The following is a 22,504-nucleotide window of genomic DNA, read 5'->3' as shown; positions in this document are numbered from 1 at the left end:
ATGGCAGAGGGGGCATCCAATTGCATCTCTTGCCTCTGGGCTGGCCTTGACAAATGCGGTAACTCCTTAGATCGAAATGCGGCGGGATCAGTAATCCTGGTTACAGAGCAAGCATCATTGAGCTCGCAACATCTTCTGCCCTCGGAACTCTGACCTCATGAGAATCCAAATACTATCAGCCATGATTAGTGAACCGTGTAAAGGAGATTGAGGAGATATACAGTGTAACAGAATATATAAAGATTTGGAAAGCTCTCCCTCTCAAGCTATCCTATCATTCAAATCAGCAAGTCACACAAGCATCTAGTTGGTTAACACACACGCATCACACGCATATCACAACACAACAAACTGCATCAAGATAACTCAAGAATCCACCATGTCCAAAGTCATCCTCATCTTGGGCGGAGCCGGAGCTCAGAACTCCGCCGTGGCCCGCGAGTTGGTCAAGAACGAGTCCTTTTCCGTCAGAATCCTCTCTCGAAATGCCAAGTCGGAGGAGAGCGTCTCTCTTGCAGCCATCACCCGCATCACCGTGGTTGAGGCCGACACTTATGACGAAGACAACCTCGTTGCTGCCTTTGAGGGAGTCCACGCCGTTTTCGTCAACACCAACGGTTTCGCGATTGGTGAGAAGGCTGAGATCTTCTGGGGCATCCGCATCTACGAGATTGCCTACTGGGCCGGCGTCAAGCACTTCGTCTACAGCTCTCTGCCATTTGTGTCTAAAAAGTCTGGATTCAACCCCAAGTATCGTGTCCCTTTCGTCGACGGAAAGGCAAAGGTTGTCGGTAAGAAAGTCATGACCATGACCTGACCTGACGCCTCTCGGAAGATTACTAACTTTCCTCGTTTTTTAGACTTCTTGAAGGCCCAGCCAACAGACAAGATGGTCTGGAGTGTTATTGAAAGCGGCCCCTATCCCGAGTCCCATCTTGCTACATGGTCTCCTTCCAAGGGAGACGATGGGGTTTATGTCTTCCGCATGCCCATCGAGGCTGACGGTGCTATGGCAATGGTAGGATTGGTTGACTTCGCCTGGTACGCTCGATACATGCTTGAGCATCCCAAGGAATTCGAAGCCGACTTGCTCAGCGTTGGCATTGATCACGTAAATGGCAACACTATTGCTGCCGCCTTCACCGCGGTGACTGGAGAGCCTGCTCGCTTCGAGCCTCTACCTCTCTCCGCAGTGGCCCAGTCGTGGCCAGACACCAAGATTGGTCTTGCTGGATCCCCAGGCTATGAAGACCCAACACTCAAGACCATGGCCGAGATGTTTGTTCCTTGGTTCACAATCTGGCAAGAGAGCGGTGGTAACAAGGGCCTTTGGACCAAGGACTATGCTCGCTTGGACAAGATTCACCCTAAGCGCATGAAGACCATCGAGGAGTGGATGCGCTCAGTCGGTTACTCAACTGAGAAATATCCTAGCCAGCTGAAATCTGGTTTATTCGGCGACTCAGCAAGTGAGGTTAAGCTGGTCCATAACGAGAATGAGAAAAATTAGATAGAGCATCACATAGATAAGCGAAAATAGTTACTGTTTTAGTATAGGAATTTATTGCATATACTGTAGCCATCAGATTGAACATCTCTTTTGACGTGCCATGTCAGTACTCACAATGCTATTTTACTGTGCATACTAGTCAAGACGATATAGATCTCTTATTGGCATTGCTCATAGTCACCTATACTATGCTGAACTATAAATCTGGACAATCTCCTCTTCTTTATGGCAGTGCAATTTGCTGATCAACAAATGCAGTGATAGTTTCTTCCGGTGCAGTCCAGTCCACCTTGAGATACTTGTCTGTAACATCCCTATCCATTGTCCAAGTTGGTTCCTCCTGAGGCGCAAATTTGATGGCCAACGAAGGATATTTCGAGTTGATAAAGCTTGCGTACTGCTTCCAGGTGTAAAGAGGTCCAGTAATGGGTAGCTCGGTCCCAGATGGGACATCAGCATCAATGATTCGTGCCAGTGCGACCGAGACGTCGCGAACATCCACCATCAAGTAAGGCGTCATCGGAGGTCCATCTGACTGGAGATTCATCCAAGCAAGGAAATTCACTCCGCTGAGCTCGCTCAAGGACTTTTGAACCAGGCTAGGCCCAAAGACCTGAGAAGGATGAACGCTTACAACGGTAAATTTGGGGTTCTCCTTCTCGATCCAGTCGCGGTAGGCTTGGTGGGCCACGATTTTGCCTGTCTGGTACTTGAGAAGCTGGCCAGGTAAGCCTTCAGGGAAAGCCATTTTGTAATCGACAGCGAACTTCTCGCCGGTATTGGCTACCAAATTGTCAGCTTACTTGACTCAATCATGATGCTATTCGGACGAACATACCCTTGATGTGGAGAGGATTGCGCAAAACACCATCCATGGGGATTAAAGACAAAAAGGACGACACAATAGCCACTTTGCGAATGCTGGGTTCCTTTTTGGCAGACTCAAGAATCGACAAAGTTCCATTGACCACAGGATCGACAAAGTCTCTTTCCAGCTCTACTCCCTTGTCGACCATTGCTCCAGCCAGGTGGAACACGTAGTTGACGCCTTTCAAGGCATCTTGATAAGCAGAGGGTTGTGACATATCTGGCACCACGGCATATTCGATCTTATCCGCAGCAGAAGGATACAGCTCCTTGATTGACTGAGATTTTTCCTGGCTTCTCACCGCGACACGAACACGGTGACCAGCTTTGAGGACATCACCAACAAGGTGAGATCCAATGTAGCCAGTGGCTCCGGTAATAAAAACAAGGCTTTCAGACATTTTCAAGTGCGATTAATAGTAAACGGTTATGTGCTGGCAATGATAGAAGTGCTGGGTGAGATTGTGATGTTTTGAGCAGGAGTTCAGTAGCAAGAATGAGAGCTGCTTTTATATTCCTGAACAGCATTTCTATCGACTCTATTGACTTCGAAAGTAACTTCTCAATATCATCGCTTCTCGCTTATTTCTCGCACATAACGGGTTGCGGTCGTCCGTGAACTGGCAAGAAAGTCCGGATTCTATGTCAATAATTGTATGGGAAATGTTATGCGCTCACCCACCTGCTCGAAGATTATTATTCACGACTTCTCTTTGTTGCTCATTACAACTATGCTGTAGGGTTCAATGGACAGGGCCAGATTAGTGAACATGATGCTAGGTCCGGAGATACTAGTCTGTGGAACATCCGTCTGGAGGCAACTCTCTCCGGAAGCACCGTTTCAAGAACATTCAAGAATATAATTGGTTGAAAGAAGAGCACTAGTGGTATTTTTAGTCTGCGCTTCATTTGACCTGAGCAGCTCTTTACACGCAACTCTCTCCGTGGCAACTCTCTCCGTGGTAATGAGCCGCTGTCACCTTACACTTTCAGTGCTTGTAAAGTAATCATTTACGCGATTTATTTGGACTGCCCGATAGGTCTACCGATGTAACTTTTAACTGAATTCTACTGATTCGCCGTATTGCCTTGTGAAGCATCTTGATCTGGCAAAATTATCCATTCTATAACCCATTCCATACCCCGATCTACCATGTAAAGCTCTCCTCATAATAATCTATATTATGATTCCCATTCTTTAATGCATCAACCACTGCCAACCTCGAGTCATCTGCCATTTTAGCTGGCCCGCATGCGACAATAGCCAAATTACTGCCCTGAGCACCGCGCGCAGCCGACATGACGACTGAGTGAATATTTGGTCGACCAACATGTTGCTCAACCGTGCTTGGTAAATCGCTCCCGCTAATGTCATTCACGTGTGAAGACATGTAGAGATGCAGCGATAACATGCCTGTCTCAAGGGCTCTTTTGGCCTCTTTGGAAACAACATCTCGTACAAATGCAGGCTCACGAACAGCCCAGTGTAGCTCGATTGTGATCGGCTCTTTCATCCCGTCGCAAAGAGAGTTCAAGTATGAGAGAGCAACGACAACTCCGGATCCGCCAGCGATGAATACAACTTGTCGATAGTCTTGAAGCTGTTGTGTATGGCCATACGGTCCGTCTACCAGTACCCTAAGAGGCTTCGAGCTCGACTGTTCATTAGCCAACATATCTCTGAGACGCTCAGTGAAGCCATCGTATGGCCTAATAAGGAATGTCATGTATTGTTTCTTTGATTCAGAGGTCAGGCGCTCGAGTTCGATCTCTGTGGCAATCGTCGGTGAAGTCAAAAGCGGCTCTTCTTCGTCTGAGTATTCCGATGCCTGTGAAAGCTCGGCCGAGGTCGAGGCAACAGTAAATGGATGGCTCTCCCAAAATCGCGTGTCGTTCAAGACTGTCAAATAGAAATAATTGCCGGGTCGAATCTTGTAGAGAGAATCATCGGTGGGAATCGTCAGACGGATGATGTTTGCGGAGTCGCTGTAGCTGGCCAGTGCAGTAGTTGACCAACGTCCAGGATTGTATATGATGATTCGTAGGAGCCTCATTACCCGATCAAAAACCCAAATGAATGCAGGGACCCAAAACAAGGCGTCGTATTCTCCGTTAAATATTGAAACATGTCTGTAGTTGCGTTAGTTCTATAGACAGTGTCATCACATAATGAAAGTAGTAGCCTTACCCGAGCATTGTTAAGAGGATAAGAATAGAGAGTCCGATATGTATGATGAGAAATGCTTCATAGAAGCGACGTCGTATCCAATAGACGGAAAGTATTAATAACGCACACATAAAAATAGTGGCCTATTGATGAGTTAGAGTATTGTCCCAGCATGTGCACCTGGTTTTCTTACCATTTGACCGGCGTTCCAAAACCACATGGTAAACCACCATGCGTAATAATTCCACCCTCCGTCTAAGTCGGCATTAGTATTCAGAGATGCGTGTGGTATTCATATAACTGGGCATTCCCTCAACTCACTCATAAAAATAAGAACTGTATAAAGAATGGAATGAACAACGGCTTCAATGGTGGAAATTCGGGCACACCATCGGTGGAAGTTGTTGTATGTTCCAAAATCCCAGCCAGTAAGCCACATGGCCACGTTGTTTCTCATTCCAAACAGCCAAATAAATGGGAAATTGGCAAAAGATACTATTCCTGTCCGATCTGACACGTAGCGCAACACCTGTTTAGCTGGTGTGGCAAAACTGTAGGTGATGAGTATGAACGCCTAGAAGCATTGTGAAGAAGGGATTAACCTACTAGAGGTTTTCATCAATGATTCTATAACCATGTATACAGAACACAATGTTCATTATAAGAAACATTGTAATTGTGAATGTCTGGATGCGCGGCGGAATCGTGGCCCACCACACGTTTTGGGCACATCTGTATCCAAACGTCGCGGGAATGGTGATGTTGCGCTTGAACCACGACCCTGTTTCCGTCCAGATTCCGATATTGTCAAAGTTGTGCTGTCTGCAATAAAGCTGAGAGATTGCAAGGTGGACCTTGTACGCGAGGCCTACAAATACCACCGCAACCCAGAATACCATTACTCCGATACTATTTTTGCGTTAGCCAAGCCTCGTTGCCACTGAATCGTAAGAAGAATTACCCATAGAGATAATGATGTCGACGGGCATATTCTACGGCATCCTAAGGAAAGTTAATATTGTATAGGAAGAGAGACAAGCATCAACAGATAAGTCTGCATACCAAGGTATCGAACCAGGAAGTGAACCACTCAGGTGACGGGATTACCGCCTCTTGCGATGTGTTTCCAGCGTCAAACGTATCATTCTTACCGACTTTCAGTAGTCCGGCTATTTCTTCATCTGTGTAATCTGTTTTAAATGCCGGGATGGGGCTCCCAAAAGAGGCGTAACAAGTAGCATTGCGATGTTGCAACGCCGAGTCGCGCGTCTTCGCTCCACAATTCAGATCAAGACACAGATATTCTGATGATAACGCGAGGCGGCTTTGGCACGCCTGTCGACGGGCTGATGCTGCCGGATCGGCATCGTTGAATCGCACAGACTTGAGGGAATTCTCGCAGCTCTTCACGCACAGTTTAGGCGACTCTTGTGGAGAAAGGGGTTGAGCGTTGGATAGATGAGCAAGCAGCGATAAATACAAGGTTGCTCGAGTGAAACGTCTCATCGCGTGGCTTTCGATGCAGCATATCGGTGCCGGTAGGCGATATTATGATGAACCTTCAACCCGACCGCGATTCTGAGATATTTTAGGTCGTGGATCACAAGCCAAAAAATGGAAACATCAGCTGATTCGGTGCCTCTGCACTCCCTACGGCACACATTAATTCGCTCCGGCCCATGATCAACTGATTGCTTATCTGATTGATAAGATCCACCGACAGCCGAAGTTTGCTCGACAAATCACGTCTTTGTTCCTGGTTGACGAAGGCTGGTGCTCGTATAAAGTCTAGCGTTCTTAGTAACGTATGTAAGAGCCAGATCAGCCGATGTCGGCTGTTATTGTAGGAGCCGGAGTCTGTGCTCTCCGAGTTGACCGTACTTTGAGGTGCAGCTTACGGTTCTACTCTATATTGCCATATATATTTCTTTGTTCCAGTTTCAACCTGGCCCTTTCATACCCCTTTTTTGTTTCCACATTTGAAGCATCAAGAAGCTTAACTTGTTTTCCGGCTATGCAGTGTTTGCCAAGCTACCAACTTCACTACTAATTAGGTATGCACCACGTTGCTGAAACTAGAATGGCCTTTCAATTCCAACCGACGGAAGCTGAGTCGTCTCGCTGTGGAAGATGAAAATAGTGATACTTTTGCGAGCAGAATCATCTATCGGATGAATAAAGATCATGAAAAGGGGATGTCGAACCAAATAAGCGCTTATCCGTACCGTATCCGCACCGTATCCCGGTTCACATTCTCGTGTAGTTTGAAGGAAAAAGAATTATGCGTAATTGCGATATCCGATAGCGTTGAAGACGATCTTTTGTTTAGAGCATCGTCCATTCGTGAAAAAGGATGACTCGCTTGGTCAGCAGTGCATACGCATTGCCCAGAAGAGGTTACTGCGTTATATCAATTGATCTATGAAACAAAACGTTTCGCATTATTACAGTCATCTGCCACTAAAGTGTCGCTCGAATTACTTAAAATGGAACAAGACAACTGCTATAAACATAATCTTTGGGGTAAGATGATGCCGCTGTAGTTGTCTTAACTGAATAGCTCCCCCAAGATGTGTTCTTGAAGGAGACTGGTCTCGCTACTCGGTTCACATCCCTCCTCTAATACAGCTCCGAAACTTGAACCAACTGAATATCCGCCATTTGACAGTTTCTCCGTTTCTCAAAACACAGCCAAGACGGTTCTTCCAACAGCCCGAGGCTAGCACTGCTGCCGTCGGCATGTATCGTTTCCCCACGATTGGCCCCTGTCGATTACCGGCCCAGCGAGATCACTGCAACCTGACCTACTTTCTGCATTTCAATTAGCATATGGTTTCCAAGACATCCCAAAGCCGTAAAACTGATACCATGAATGGCATGGCGTTTCCCTCCCTCACACCCGTCGGGTCTAATGAGACAACACCCTACGGGACGGTTAATTCCCCTCCGCGATGCGACACGATGAAGAACTCAACGACTTCTCGTTTGTCGTCGTGTTCATCTGGTAACCTATGCTACTATGGGGATCGCTGGTAGACGTTTAGGCTTCCAACCCCGCATTATCTTGAGATCGTTATGGATCACGCCGGTTTACGACGATGATAGGGCAACTCGTTCGCAGCTATTTAAGAGGGTAAGATGACCCATCGAGTTGCTCCGAGACACAACAGTTGCTTCCCACTCAACGCCTTTGTGTGCAAAGTAGCATTGGCCAACAATGTTGCGAACGGGGCTCATCACTCTCGCAGCTTGTGCCCATGGCACAGCTGCCAGGAAACTCTGGGCTCAAGAGCCAGCAGATCCAGCCAACATTATTATGACAGCATATCCACTAGGAAATGGAAAGCTTGGAGGTTGGTGTGGAAATCGTTTCGCCTGGAGATAAGACAACTAATGTTGGGCAAATTTAGCAATGCCCCTTGGGTTGGTTGGAGAGGATATTGTGGTCCTAAATGAACACAGTCTTTGGTCTGGAGGGCCTTTCGAAAGCCCTGTAAGCAATTCAATCCTTGCTTCCGTTACCGACTCTGGTTTGTACAGCCTGACTGACTTTGCCACAGGACTACACTGGCGCCAACCCGCCGGCTCCAGTCTACACTGCTCTGCCAGGCATTAGAGAGACGATTTGGAACACTCAAATCAACAACGGTTTGTTGCGCTCGACTCAATTGCGGATGTCGTGACCCGCTAATGCATTTCTTTCTGAACAGACATTAGTGCGTTATATGGAGATCCAGCAAACTACCATTATGGCAACTACGAGACTCTAGGAAATCTCACTGTCAAGATTGCGGGAGTCAGCAAATACAGCTCTTACAATCGCGCGCTAGATCTCGAAACTGGTATTCATCAAACCACCTTTACATCGAATGGTGCCAAATTTACCATGTACGTAATTCTCAAAACAGCGCGACCTGAAACACCACGATCTTTTCGTGAAGAAGCAATTGTTCCAGAAACTGACAAACCACGTAGAACTACTTTCTGCACCTTTCCCGACCAAGTCTGCGCCTACAACGTCCAGTCCAACAAGCCGCTGCCCGCCGTGACCATTGGACTGCAGGACAACCAACGAAGCAACCCATCATCCAACTCTTCATGCGATGCCAATGGAGTTCGTTTGAGAGGACAGACTCAACAGGACATTGGCATGATATTTGACGCTCGTGCTCAAGTTCTTAATCGGCCTAAGGGAGCTACATGCACATCGGCCCACGAACTTCTTGTTCCTTCAGATCGCAAAACCACCTCTGTAACGGTGGTATACGCAGCTGGGACAAACTATGACCAAAAGAAGGGAACCAAGGCCAGTAACTACTCCTTCAAGGGCGTCGATCCCGCGCCGGCTGTGGTTGCCACCATCAAGGCCGTCGAGAAGAAAAGCTTTAGCAGCATGTACAACGCCCATGTCAAGGATCACAATACGCTTTTCAGCCAATTCACTCTGAGTCTGCCGGATTCTGAGCACTCCGCTTCCGTGCCTACATCGATGCTGATGGAGAACTACGATTACAACGTCGGCGACCCATTCGTGGAGAACCTCCTCTTTGATTACGGCAGATACCTTTTCATCGGTTCATGCAGAGATGGATCCTTGCCACCCAATTTGCAGGGTATCTGGACAGAGAATCAATTCCCAGCTTGGAGTTCAGATTACCACGTTGACGTCAACGTCCAGATGTAAGTTGAACTCGTCCGTAGGCCGACTTTGACTGACCATGATGCCATAGGAATCACTGGCACACTGAACAAACCGGCCTTGGTGATATCCAGGGGCCTTTGTGGGATTTTATCGTTGATACGTGGGTGCCGCGTGGAACAGAGACAGCCGAATTGCTATATGACGCTCCTGGATTTGTGGGATTCAGTAATCTCAACACATTTGGGTTCACGGGGTATGGCCCCAACTAAGTCGAGTTATGGCTCGTTGCTGGTGAACTTGCTGACCGCTTTGAAGACAAATGAACTCTGCTGTGTGGTCCAACTACCCAGCATCCGCTGCCTGGCTTAGTGAGTGCATCTAGGTGATATGTGTTTCCCATAAGCTTACCTTTTGACTGTGCAAAACGTCTGGAACCGATATGATTACGGCCGCGACACGCACTGGTGGAAGACTGTTGGGTATCCGCTCATGAAGTCGGTTGCCGAATACTGGATCCATGAGATGGTGCCTGATCTCTATTCGAATGATGGAACCCTTGTTGCCGCTCCTTGCAACTCGCCTGAGCATGGTTGGACGGTAAGAACACTGATTACCTGGATAGTCTATGGCATTTTACTAACTTGATTAGACTTTTGGGTGCACACACTACCAGCAGCTTGTTTGGGAGGTGTTTGACCACATTATCGATAGTTGGGAAGATTCCGGTGATAAAAACACCACCTTCCTCGAGACCGTAAAGGAGACACAGTCAAAGCTCTCTCCGGGTATTATTATCGGCTGGTTCGGTCAAATCCAAGGTACGCACACCAATAATAGCACTATATTTATAAGAAAACCATTGCTAAGACGAAGCAGAATGGAAGATCGGTTGGGATCAGCCCGACGATGAGCACCGTCACCTTTCTCACCTCGTGGGCTGGTATCCTGGTTACAGCATCGGCACGCACATGTGGAACAAGACTGTCACCGATGCTGTCAATGTCAGCCTGACGGCCAGAGGCAACGGTACGGCTGATTCGAACACTGGCTGGGAAAAGGTCTGGCGAGTGGCATGCTGGGCCCAGCTCAACAACACCGACATTGCGTAAGTTTCTCCCTCTTTATCCCCCTCTATTCCACTTCGTTTCACGATTCTTACATGTATAATTATGCTGCAGATATACCTATTTGAAGTATGCCATCGACATGAACTACGCCAACAACGGCTTTTCCGTGTACACCTCTGGCAATAGCTGGCCATACGAGCTCGCGGCGCCGTTCCAGATCGACGCCAATTTCGGATACAGTGCCGCCGTGTTGGCCATGCTAATCACTGATCTGCCAGTTCCCGCTGCGTCTAATGCCATCCACACGGTCGTCTTGGGTCCGGCTATTCCATCTGAATGGAAGGGCGGGTCCGTTCAAGGCATGCGCATTAGAGGCGGCGGATCCGTGGACTTTTCGTGGGATAAGAACGGCTTGGTGAACAAGGTGACGCTGCATAACCACAAGGCGCCGATTAAGATTGTCGATGTGAATAGCAAGGTTTTGATTCACAAGTAGAGGTGGGAAGAGTATTATTGTTTTGTATTGGTTATGTAAACTCTGTAGAAATGCTGCGATTGATGAGATTCTTTGAAAGCTGCCTCTATTCTAAATCTTCTCGTTTTGAGTGGTATTGAAGCATGCTGATAATGTCAACCCGACAACTATTCACTACAATGATAAGATCAAGGGTTAACTGATGGATTCATGTGTTCAGTGAATCTTTGAACAAGTCAATGAAGCCATGTAGATGACTTGTGAAAAGTGATCAGCTACCCCGCCTTTATACGAGGATGAACAAGCTACCATGATCTTAGGCATTCACACGACAATCTGACGCGCAAGTTATTATTATTATTAATATAGCTATTCCGCTAGTATTCATAGCAATAATATATAATATTCTGGGAGTTTTATTAAGTTTAAGCCTTTAGGTTTATAATAAAAGATATTTTATACTTTAAAGTTTAAATTCTTAAAGTAAATTTTAGCTTTACTTATAAAAGTAATTATTTTTTGAATATTTATTAAGGCCTTTAATAAAAAAATAAATCCTTTAGTTTAATATATTAACTATATATCAACTAAATAGCTTTATTTAATTTAATTTTATTTACTTAGGTAAAATTACTAAATTCTTTATAATTATTAATAATATTTAACGTACTAAGTATAATAGTATTATTTAATAAAGTACTTATACTTATAAGTTTATAACTATAATAGTTAATGTATAAGGGTTCCTTCAAAGGCTGGGGCGTAGTCTTCCTCTGACCTAGCTGTTGCAGCTTTACTGAACCTCTTGATAATAAATATAACCTCCATAAGGGTTCCTTAATAGTAATAGTGTATAGGTAGTTCTTTAGATCCTTTAGCGTTATAATTCCGCCCGCTGCTTTCGAGATGCTCCGTGTAGTTGTTGCGCCTCGGCGAGTACTGCTCTCTCCCGTTGTGGCGCTGGTCTCGGTGTTCTTCTTTCTGTACGTTGTGGGGATGTTTCGCAGCTTCTTCCACTTCGCTTGGAATCTCAGCCCTTCTGGTGTGTTCGTATCGTATCGTCGCGGTTTCACAGTATTCTTGTGTGCTCTGAGATAGGTGGCTGTGTCATCCACCAACGCAGTGGTGAGGCCTGCGGCGCGAACTTTGGAAACATACACGTCCGGCAATATGTTGTACATGATGTTTAAAATGAGATACACCGGCCAAGTGTTTTTAGCATTATCCTTTATTGCCGCCTTGTAGAGGCGGTGACTGGAGGCTTGCTTTAACGATGACCTGGTGTGGGTGAAATGACTGCGTCTGATGTGCTGTATTATCTGTTCTTGGGTCTCCGCGTCCATCTGACTGGCGTGGGCCTAATACGCTTCAACACATGCCACAGAGTCGGCGAAGGTGCGGAGGAGGAGGGTGCAGGAGAGAGGAGAGGAGATAACGCGAGCGGGAAGAGAAGAGAGGAGAAAACGCGGTACGAGCGAAATCTTTTTTTCTTCGCGCTATATGAGAGAAGAAGATTCTCGAAGGTTCCAATTGTCAACATCGATTGCCATCTGGGTGCCAGGTGTGCATGTTGTTCGCATCGCCATGGCGGCTGGCAAAGGAGTGACCGGTGGGGGTGCCTTTTTGCAACGGTGTATATGTTCAGAGCTCATCTTGGGCCAGCATTGTCTACTCTCAACGTGTTATGATGCTCCTAAGTAGCGTATAGGAATCCCAGCCAGTGCTTCAAGCAGATAGCAACCTTCTTGAGGGTATCACCATATGTTTTTAGTTGGCACTCGGGTTCGTCGATGTTGTCCTGCGCCGCAACATTCCTGAATTCGTGGAAATATAGTCTGGGTCAGATGCTTTTTTCTTATAATAATTGACTACTTGAGTAGACACCGTTCGTAAACAATTCAATCATCAACCTTTGTCATGATGTTTATGTTTATGCTTTTGGCTGCAGCATCTATTTCAGTAATAGATTAAGGGGCAGCTCGACAGGAGCTCAACTCATTCTTCTGCGTGATCTGCGAGGGCTACGTAATGTTGTGAGCATCCATATTACTTGGCTTTGGCGTAGCGGGGATACCGCCCGCGATGTGGCTTATGTGCCCATAGGTGCCACGAATCTGGCTGAATACTGAACAGTCTGGTCTCACGGATATGTCGGTGTGATTTTCGACAGCGTCTAGCAAACAAGCCAACAGTTCAATCAGATTTCTAAGCTGAGTTATATGGATTTATAGCTATAGATGCTCGAGATTCACAAAAGAAAGAGTCTCCTGGACTGCTTATATTTCACTCGTCGGGGCGTAATTTGGCGGCATGTGGAGTAGCCGGCTATAAGACAGGCTGTCAATTACTTGATTCCCTGCTATTTTACCCCTAAGCTAAGCGTCAATCAGTCCTCCCAACACCGGCACCCAGAGCCGAGAAAGCTAAGATAGGCAGCCAATGAAGCATCTCGATTCTGACGGATTCCTTGCAGCCCTACCCACTGTACACATGTCCCGCGGTCAAAGCTCTTTGCACCTTTGAGACAGGAGCTTCGTCTTTCTTTGCGTCCTTTGTGTTTGTATCTGCCTCTTGCGTGTCTTCTTTGCCCGTCGGCTAGTTTTCCAGGCGTGAAGTATCGCCTTTCACCGCTGACAGGTCTGCATCCTCTCAACCACTCGGAGGACAGCTTTCGGCTCTATCTAAAAAGAAATTCCCGGAGCTTCGGCCCCTCCTAATATCGCGTCCACGGACAGATAGTCGGACATTTTGGCCTCCAATAGCAGGCACACCAGAACTATCGCCGAGAGTGCTCCGAGGCCCCTCCATCTCAAGCAAGCAGAGGGAAAGGCCGGTCGTTTGTATATGCCGGTACCACTCTGCTGAGATGCCTCTTCATTTGGAAGTGCCGCCGGTCAAAGATCCGGAGCTTCGCCGGTCACCGTCACCACCTCCATCGCCGTCACGGGCTGCTTCTGTGACGTATAACGATAAATATGTTGTTGTTTATGACTTTAGTGATACAGGTAAGTTTTTGCCGTGGCCGTCGTCGTGTAAACAAGAGCTGCATCTCATCATCACGCTAGACTACGAGACAGCCACACATGAGTTCACTGCTCTGCTCAAAAACCTGGAGGCTACTGGCCTCCACGTTGAAGTAAGACCGGGATATGAACAAACAATCCTGCTCTTCGTAAAGGCGCCAAGTGCGCTTCTCGGAAACAGAGTTTACAAATTGAGGTATGCACTTTCGCACGTGTTTTCTTTTCTCCCCCCTCCAAACAAAGCATTGCTTTGTCAAATGAATGCAGCTCATATCGTGTGAGGCAGAGTGAGGGATTGGCTTTATGGAGTCACTCAAACGCGGCCTCCTGGAAACAAGTACACCATCGTGCCAGCATGGTACGAGGCTGAAGACATTCTGTCCATGGACCATTTGGTCAACTGGCCACAATCCATGGGAGGAGCAGGCATCACTCCAGGTATCGGCCAGTGGAAGAATGTCAAGGCTATTTACCCTATGCACAATGATAAAGTCAACCAGGCACTCCTACGGGGTCTCAGTAAGAAGCTCCTCCTCGGTATCGAAGACTTGGACAAGATTCGAGACCTTTTCGGTTCAAAGGTATGTAAATCTCGTAGCAGCCATACAGCTATTTCTAGAATGCATTTGCTAACCATATGCCGTCACATCATAGGTTTCATTTTACTTTGCATTTGGTCAATCATATTCGGCTTTTCTCATCTTCCCAGCCATTACTGGCCTCTTCACCTGGCTGTGGCTACCCAAGTACTCCATCGTTTATACAATTCTGACTGTTGTTTGGTGCACCGTCTTTCTAGAATACTGGAAAGTCCGAGAAGTCGACCTGAGTGTTCGTTGGCAGGTGAGAGGAGTAAACAAAACGAAGACAAACCGACCAGAATACACGTACGAGAAAGTCATCGTGGACCAATACGGCCGAACCATTCACTACAGTCCCAAGTGGAAGCAGATTTCACGGCAGCTTCTCCAGTTGCCTTTCATGGCCATCGCTACTGTGGCGCTGGGCTTTCTGATTAGTGCCGTATTTGCTGTCGAGATTCTGATATCTGATTCGTATGATGGTCCGAGTAATTTCTACCTTGTGAGTCGCCCTTCCGATCAGATATATGGTGTAGGGTAAATTAAAGAGCACCCGACTGATGCGAGGCCACAGGATTACTTACCCACGGTTTTACTGGCTGTTTTGATTCCCTACATCAGTTCATACCTTGAAACAGTGGCCAAATGGTTAACAGACTACGAGAACCACCGAACAGCAGATAATCACGAAATGTCTCTGACGCAAAAGATTTTCGTTCTCAGCATCATCACAAACTATCTTCCCATTCTACTCACTGCCTTTGTCTATGTGCCATTTGGCGACCAGATATTCCCTTGGCTCGAGGACCACATTGTTCAATTTGCACCCAGTATCGGCCACCATCTCACCGAAATACCTTTCCGGCTGGACTCTGACCGTCTGCGTCACGAGGTCATTACGTTGACTGTTACCGGACAACTATCGAGCTTTTTCGAGGAAAACCTCTTGCCCTTGATCAAGCACAAGATGAGCGGCTGGTATCGAGAATACCGCCGCGCTTATACAAAGGATACGATTCTCATCTCCATGGTCACCGACGACCAGGACGAGACCGAGTTCTTGGAAAAGCGCCGCAACGAGGCCACATTAGAGCACTATAATGTTCAAGATGACATTGCAGAGCTGGTTCTTCAGTTTGGATACCTGGCCCTGTTTTCGTCTGCTTGGCCACTTATTCCCCTGGGCTTCCTTATTAACAATTGGGTCGAGCTTCGGTCCGATTTTGCAAAGATTAGCATCGAGCACCAGAGACCTGCACCAGTCCGGGCAGATGGCATTGGGCCTTGGGTCGTGTCTCTGGAAATTCTCGTGTGGTTAGGAAGTATCACTTCTGCATCGATTGTCCATTTGTTCAGCGCTGATGGAGTTTTGAGCGGTGGCTGGTCGACTTTACCGTTGACGATTTTCATCAGCGAGCATATCCTTCTCGCTTTAACGGCAGTGGCTCGCATCATTTTTCAGCGTTTTGGCTCCAAAGAGCTACGCAGAGAGAGAAGCGAGCAGTACGCAAGGAGACTGTCTATTTTAGACGAGATTGAGGAGCATAGGCGTGACGGAGAGCACATTGGTCCAAGAGAGCGAGAGCGCCGGAAATCGCTGCTGATTGCGGGCAACGAGAGCTTCTGGACAAAGCAATTGGAAGACGGGGCGAGTGCGGCAGCTGGGATGAAGCTGATTACGCTGGCGAGAAAGTGGGAAGAAGCGAATGGAGAGCTTAAGAAGAAACAGTAGATTTGGCTGCTATGGTTAGGGAGTTGGTATACAGCACCGAGGGCGATGTGTTTCGATCGCTCTCTGATAGATACTCCCACATATCGATATAATTGGCGACACTCTCTCTTCACTTCTTTTCAGTGTCTGTCCTTTTCTTGCCAATTGAAGCATACTTTAACACAACTATATGTATATGTAATTTTAGAATGCAAAACCTTTCCCGCCAAAAGACCATCCATAGATCGATATTCAATGTTCCTCGTGTCCAGCATGGCGCATCACCTCCCACGGACTCTGTGAAAATACTCTCCCCTCATTCCCCCACACGCACAATCCATCACAAATGGAGTCAATTACTGGGCACCAATAATATTCACGCTTCACCAGCATCTCAAATTATTACAACCGCTTTGGCTCCAAGACTCCGCAATAGTTTATCGGCTCCCATCGGCGAATGCGGCGGCCGCCGTGCTCCGCAAGAGAAAAATCCCCATCCCCATCTCATTAGTTCGTCCCTTTTAAGCTTGAAAATTGGCATCAAGCTGCGGCTTACTACTGTTCTTGGCCGTTAAAAATTGTACATCCATTTCACGTTATTCGACCTCTTCTCTCCCCAATTCGCTCTCTTTTCAACTCAATCATAAGAATAAAGAAGAAGAATACAATTCAAAATGTTGCGCTGGGGAATTCTTGGTACCAGCTTCATCTCCGACACGGTGGTCAAGTCGATCCTCGCCAGCCCTGGTTCACGCATCACGGCCGTCTTTGGACGCAATGAGGCCCGTCTCGACGCTTTTGCTGCAAAGTACAACATCGCCACCAAGTACCAGGACCTGGAAGCTCTGATTGACGATGCCGAGGTCGATGTCGTCTATGTCGGCTTGCCTAGCCATATGCACTCCTCTGCTGTGATTGCTGCCGCGAAGAGGGGCAAGGCCATTCTCTCAGAGAAGTCTCTTGCAACAACCATGGAAGACTCGCGTGCTATGATTGCAGCTGTCAAGGAGGCCAACGTGTTCTTCCTCGAGGGACTCATGTATCTCTCTCACCCATTGATGGAGAAGGTTGCCTCCATTGTGCGGTCTGGTGTTCTCGGCTCGATCAAGGGCATGTCAGGCTACTACGCCGCCAACATCTGGAAGAAGGCCAATCCTCTGGGCATGGGCACCATTTACAATCTGGGATGCTACCCGGTTTCCCTTGTGCACTTCATCATGGAGACGGCGTTTGGACCCGAGGCGTTTGAAAAGAGACAGCTCACTGGCATGGGCAACCTGTCCAACGAGGGCAGTCTGCATGCCCGTGATGCTTCTCTCAATGTTCGATTCGACAATGGCGTCTTGGCCACAGTCCAGTCAACTGATAGCTTTGGCAACGACTTCTCCTTTTCTATCCAGGGCGACAAGGGTGTTTTGCGATTCAAGACAAACCCCTGGCTCCCACTGGCAGGCAACAACATTGTTGAGATTAAAACTTACGGTGGAGCGACAGAAGAGATTATAGTTTCAGCCCAGATGGACGCTTTCGGGCATCAGGTGAAGCGTGTGGAAGACTGCGTCGCACAGGGTCTCAAGGAAGCCCCAAGGCCATCACCAAGCTGGACCAACTCTGTTTCAATCATGGATTTGCTCACCTCGTGGGAAAATGACATTAAAAAGCGAGCGAACTAAATGATTTCTTTGGAAATGCGTTGAAGGGTATCTAGAGCGTGAGAAAGCTAAGCATAGGAGAGGACTTATATACTGCGACATGCAGTCAGTCGCTATACATATGGCTACATTATCTACAATATACCGATCAAAATTTTTTATCTATAACGAATTTGAAGCGCATTTCCAGCAAATATTGAAGGATTCGACATACATCAGGCGTTTATTCCAGTAATGGGGAGAAGGTAGTGCCACTATCATACTATACATCGCCACCAGCAACCAGTGCTACAACATCAGAAGTGATTGATGAGCTGTTTTTGGGGCCAAAAAATGGTCTTTTCTAAAGAACATATATGTAGTATCTTTACTATTATGTATTCACAGAGATAACTGCCGTCCTGCTTGGCCTCTTACTATACTAGGAGCCAAATGCACAACTCACTCAACCCATCAATATACATCGTTCATTAACTTGCATTTATATAGCAAATCCACCAGACGTCACTTGTCTAGGTTCTCCAGCTGCCTCAAATGTACCGTTCGGCAACAGTCTTACAGCTTGTGCGGCACTTTGCCCCGGTGCAACCCAAGTAACATTGTGACCAACCGACTTCATAAACGCCACTGTGCGATTGTCGTATGCATATTCAAAGCTTGTCTGCGCAGGAACAAGCTGATCATGGAGACGAGGTTGGGAAAGTGCTTCAGCTGTGGTCATATTGGAGTCCAGAACGTGAATCGTGTTCTGAATGTTGGCCGTAATAATGCGGCTACCGCCCGCAGCACCGAGAGCGAGATATAGCTTTCCGTCCGCTGTCTCCGCTATAATGGGAGAAATGGAAGATAACGGCCGTTTTCCAGGGCGAATATAATTGGCAGGACTGGGAATGTAGCCAAAGCTGTTGCTAACTCCCGGAATACTAAAGTCGTTCATTTCGTTGTTCATGATTACTCCCGTCTCTGGAACAATCAGCGTTGATCCAAAGAGCAAGTTGATTGTTGTAGTCATCGATACAGCCATTCCGCTAGCATCTGCAGCAACGATATGCGACGTTCCAGGAGTTTCAAGGGATTCCAAGCCTTTGGGGTCATAGTAAGAGACATTTTGCGCCTTGAAGTCTGAGATTTTGGAGCGAATCTCGGCCCCTGCTGCAGGAGCAATCATTTCTTTTGAGTACTTGTCAAGGCCTTCAACAAAAGATGGATCTCCAAGCTCAGTGCGCTGGCCATATGCAAACCGGATGGCTTCATCCAGTCTATGCGTGGTCACGTTCACCTGGGCAGGATCTCCGAATCCTTCGTAGCCACCAACAGTGTTGAGAGCGCTGAGTACAACGGCACCACTTGACGGAGCACTTGTGCTCGTGAGCTTGTAACCGCGGTAGTTGATATGCAAGGGTTCTCTGATGGCAACGGTGTAATTCTTCAGATCCTCCAGCGTCATAATTCCGCCCGCTGCTTTCAAGGCGCGAATGGTGGCATTAGCAATGGGGCCAGTGTAAAAGGCATCAGCACCAAATTTGGATATTGATTCGAGAGCATCAGCATAACGCTTTCGAGTCATGGTTTCGCCCAGCCGGACGATGCGTCCCTTGGGAGCAAAGTCGATGGCCCATGCTGGGTCTTCTGTGAGAAAGTTGTTAGGAGATGTCGACTTAATGGTGTTAATCAAGTCTTCCGTCACTTTAAATCCGTTTCTGGCAACATCGATTGAGGGCTTGATGACATGAGCCCATGGCAGAGCGCCGTACTTGTTGTGGATATATTCTGTTCCTCGAAGTTCACCGGGAACACCGCTATAGAGATGTTAGTCATTCGTGTTAATCTTAAGCACGTGTCACTTGATTGCGAGGTTACCTTGCGAGACCACCATAAATACTCAGATCCTCGTTGTCGTTGTACATATCTTGAGTTGCTGCAGCCGGGGCTGTCTCGCGCAAATCGACAAACTCGTATTTGCCATCACTCGTCCTCAGCAGCAAGAAGCCACCACCACCAATGCCACTGTGATACATTCCAATGACACCGACACAAAAGACTGTGCCCACGAGGGCGTCCACAGCATTTCCTCCGTCTTTTAGCAGCTGAATACCGATCTCACTGCATACCGTGCTCTGAGAAGCTACTGCACCCTGCTTGGGAATGTGAACACCGGGCGGCGTGCTGCATGGTGGTGTTGGAGACGCTTTGCTATAAGGCAGCACCGACAGAAGGAGTGTTAGCGGCTTTATAACCGATCTCAGACGGAGTTGGGTCATTTTGCGTCAAAGCTCAAGGATCACTAATGGCCCTAGATATGCCTTGTGAAAGAGAAGTCTCGTCAAATCTTCCAGGGAGAAGATCAAGCCAGCCTTATATACTCTAAACTCTGCCAACCCCTCCCTTCATCTTTCCCTCCCGTGCAACACACCACATCCTTTAGAGCCAATTCCGAGTTGCTGTTGGTCGATTTACCGATTCAATAGAAGGTACTATTAGCCCTGATGTGTAATGGGCTATGGGATAATGGTGGAGGCGCGACTAAAGATGCCTATCAGTTCTCGCAAGGGGCACCGACAAACGGCGCTCGAAACATGACGCTGCGGGGGAGTTGAAGCAAGGATGCTACCGAGATTAGAAAATGCGTACTCAGGTTCTTCAAATGGAGGAGAAATACAGTCCCCATGAAGGCCAGAGCCCATAGAAGCCGCGAGTCAAGAAGAGCCGTTGTTCATGACGTCTGGATCATCCGTATGCATTCTTATCTTGGCCTTCCTGTCTGAGCTAGAGCAGATAAATTTCGGGTGGTCGGGGGTTACAATCCGATTGCTAATGAGATCAACTCGAGGAAATTACCCAACTCATCATCACACTCCAGTCACCAGTTTGGCTATCTGTAGAATCTTTTTGACATGTTCCATACGTCGTTCCCGCAGCCCAGCCAAAGTTCAGTGAATATCAACATATACCTTCTCAGTTTCCTACCACCGGGCTTCATCTACCGTAAGCCACACCTTAACTGCCGCCCTTGTCTCTCTTTCCCACACTTTGAAGCTTCCAGAGGGCGCGAGTTACGGGTCTTGATTTGACATCCCCACTTTCCCCTCACAGAAGTTCACGGCTTGCAAATCCACTATACCGAAACAGCCTGCTCTTTATCATGACTTACATTTCTCGAGGGAAAGGTTACCAAATGCGACCCGGCTCAAGCTAGAATGGCCAGAGTTGGCCGACCATGGGGGCACAAGTATCGTAATCAATAGCCAATGTGCGAATTGTTGGCCAACCTAGGATGCCGAAATCGGTGATTTCACAGATACATATAGTCGCGTGTTAATTGGTGTATAGGTTCAAATCAAGTCGCATACGATGTGTCATTCAAAAACATTATTCATTAACTCCCTTCGCTGCCTATAAGTGTCATGAAGCCTATGTCCTCCGCTAGAGCCAATCATAGCTCAGCCAGCGCTTTGCTTACTCTCTTCAGGCCTTCCTGCAGATAGTATCCTGGGTGCGAAAACACAATTCGGAACCAGCCGGGTTCTTCTGATCCAAACGCTGTCCCAGACGCCAAAAATATCTTGTGCTTGAGCAACGCAGTGGCTATTGTCTTGTTCAAGTCGTCCGTCTCAGCGTTGGGATGTAGTGATTTATATGCACTTCCCAAGTCCACCCACAGGAAGAAAGCAGCGTTAACACCGGGTCGATATGTGATGTTGTTCTCCTTGGCCCATGAGGTGACTGCCCTGTACTGCTCCGCAAGCCTTCTCCTATTCTCAGCAATGTAAGCCTCAACCCAAGCATCATCCTCAAGAATGTTAGCCGTGACATGATCCGAGACGGATGATACGGAGCTATAGAGGTTGACGGGAATCAGCGCAGCGTGCAATGACGGGTTGGCCTGTGAGATGAGGGCGCCCACTCGAATGCCGTTGGCCCCGAAATCCTTGGACATGCCCCAGATGACATGGACTCGAGAAGGATCGATGATGCCAGCGGGATCGATGCTGAGGCAAGATGTAAACGGCTGAAGCGGAACATCAGTATCGACTGTATTGTCCCAAACGGACAAGGCATAAATCTCATCGCTGATGAAGTGAATCTGGTATTTCTCGCAGAGTTTTAAAAGCCCGACGATGGCATCGCGGCTATAGCAACGCCCAAGAGGGTTATGAGGGTTGCAAAGAACTAAACCAGCCACTTTCGTCCCGCTGGTCTCTGCTTGCTTCAGCGCCTCTTCGTACTTGGCGACTGCGTTTTCACTCAAAGGATCGACATCATGAAAAGGCACTCGGACAACCTTTGCGCCTGTTCGTGCAGTCAAGTCCTCGATAAAGGTGCCGTAATATGGCTGTCCTAGGAGGAATCCATCACCGGGATTGGCAAACGCCCACGAAAGATGCTCAATCACAGAGCTGCATCCATTCGTGACAGAGATGTGAGCGGGGACAATCGGCGTTACAGGTTTGAGGTGCTTGTTGAGAAAACGAGACATGGCCTTCTTTATGTGGTTGGACCCGGACGCGCCATCGCCATAAGTAAATGCATGGTTGGACAGCGTCAGATTGTCGTGGATGTGTTTTGAGAGAGTGTCATGCATCAGCCTGTTTTCGGCGACGCCCAAACTGACAATTCCAGAGGGATTGGTCTCTTGGTCCCATAGATCAAGTAAAACCTTCCATATGAGCAAGTCTTGGCCGGCCTTTTCAGAATTTGTAGCTCGATCAGAGAGAGACATGGTGTTGGGCTGTGAAAGCGGAGATGCTGTATAGTAGCCAGAATATTAAGAGGCTTTGAGATAGCGTTTCAGACACAAGAGAAATCTGA

At 47.6% G+C, this 22,504-nt stretch overlaps 8 protein-coding genes across 8 annotated transcripts; 4 read left to right on the top strand and 4 right to left on the bottom strand.

Annotated features, from left to right (window-relative positions):
* Positions 1-379: 379 nt before the first annotated feature.
* Positions 380-1,510, top strand: Triagg1_2231 (uncharacterized protein; the record flags this gene model as incomplete). The annotated part of the gene is made up of 2 exons (XM_062896390.1): positions 380-791; positions 861-1,510. The coding sequence occupies 2 exons, from the start codon at positions 380-382 to the stop codon at positions 1,508-1,510; spliced, it is 1,062 nt and encodes a 353-aa protein (XP_062759087.1).
* Positions 1,511-1,733: 223 nt separating this feature from the next.
* Triagg1_2230 (uncharacterized protein) lies at positions 1,734-2,778 on the bottom strand (the record flags this gene model as incomplete). Its single annotated transcript, XM_062896389.1, has 2 exons — positions 1,734-2,293; positions 2,349-2,778. 2 exons carry the CDS (start codon positions 2,776-2,778, stop codon positions 1,734-1,736), a joined length of 990 nt encoding a protein of 329 aa, XP_062759086.1.
* A 747-nt stretch (positions 2,779-3,525) lies between these two features.
* On the bottom strand, positions 3,526-6,050 carry Triagg1_2229 (uncharacterized protein; the record flags this gene model as incomplete). The annotated part of the gene is made up of 7 exons (XM_062896388.1): positions 3,526-4,507; positions 4,566-4,687; positions 4,738-4,799; positions 4,866-5,095; positions 5,151-5,453; positions 5,506-5,546; positions 5,607-6,050. The coding sequence occupies 7 exons, from the start codon at positions 6,048-6,050 to the stop codon at positions 3,526-3,528; spliced, it is 2,184 nt and encodes a 727-aa protein (XP_062759085.1).
* Positions 6,051-7,761: 1,711 nt separating this feature from the next.
* Positions 7,762-10,749, top strand: Triagg1_2228 (CAZyme family GH95; the record flags this gene model as incomplete). Its single annotated transcript, XM_062896386.1, has 10 exons — positions 7,762-7,897; positions 7,955-8,037; positions 8,105-8,192; positions 8,255-8,432; positions 8,520-9,224; positions 9,275-9,411; positions 9,590-9,783; positions 9,836-10,004; positions 10,063-10,291; positions 10,365-10,749. The coding sequence occupies 10 exons, from the start codon at positions 7,762-7,764 to the stop codon at positions 10,747-10,749; spliced, it is 2,304 nt and encodes a 767-aa protein (XP_062759084.1).
* Positions 10,750-13,594: 2,845 nt separating this feature from the next.
* Triagg1_2227 (uncharacterized protein) lies at positions 13,595-16,064 on the top strand (the record flags this gene model as incomplete). Its single annotated transcript, XM_062896385.1, has 5 exons — positions 13,595-13,733; positions 13,794-13,947; positions 14,038-14,332; positions 14,406-14,834; positions 14,907-16,064. The coding sequence occupies 5 exons, from the start codon at positions 13,595-13,597 to the stop codon at positions 16,062-16,064; spliced, it is 2,175 nt and encodes a 724-aa protein (XP_062759083.1).
* A 653-nt stretch (positions 16,065-16,717) lies between these two features.
* Triagg1_2226 (uncharacterized protein) lies at positions 16,718-17,716 on the top strand (the record flags this gene model as incomplete). Its single annotated transcript, XM_062896384.1, has 1 exon — positions 16,718-17,716. One exon carries the CDS (start codon positions 16,718-16,720, stop codon positions 17,714-17,716), a length of 999 nt encoding a protein of 332 aa, XP_062759082.1.
* A 460-nt stretch (positions 17,717-18,176) lies between these two features.
* On the bottom strand, positions 18,177-19,956 carry Triagg1_2225 (uncharacterized protein; the record flags this gene model as incomplete). The annotated part of the gene is made up of 2 exons (XM_062896383.1): positions 18,177-19,494; positions 19,556-19,956. The coding sequence occupies 2 exons, from the start codon at positions 19,954-19,956 to the stop codon at positions 18,177-18,179; spliced, it is 1,719 nt and encodes a 572-aa protein (XP_062759081.1).
* Positions 19,957-21,128: 1,172 nt separating this feature from the next.
* Positions 21,129-22,415, bottom strand: Triagg1_2224 (uncharacterized protein; the record flags this gene model as incomplete). Its single annotated transcript, XM_062896382.1, has 1 exon — positions 21,129-22,415. One exon carries the CDS (start codon positions 22,413-22,415, stop codon positions 21,129-21,131), a length of 1,287 nt encoding a protein of 428 aa, XP_062759080.1.
* Between the last annotated feature and the right edge of the window lie 89 nt (positions 22,416-22,504).

This window comes from Trichoderma aggressivum (assembly GCF_033847375.1).
Source record: "Trichoderma aggressivum f. europaeum strain CBS 100526 chromosome Unknown scaffold_005, whole genome shotgun sequence".
NCBI classification, from domain to species: Eukaryota; Fungi; Ascomycota; class Sordariomycetes; order Hypocreales; family Hypocreaceae; genus Trichoderma; species Trichoderma aggressivum.
The sequence above is the reverse complement of the archived record's forward strand: the minus strand, read 5'-3'. Positions and strand labels throughout refer to the sequence as shown.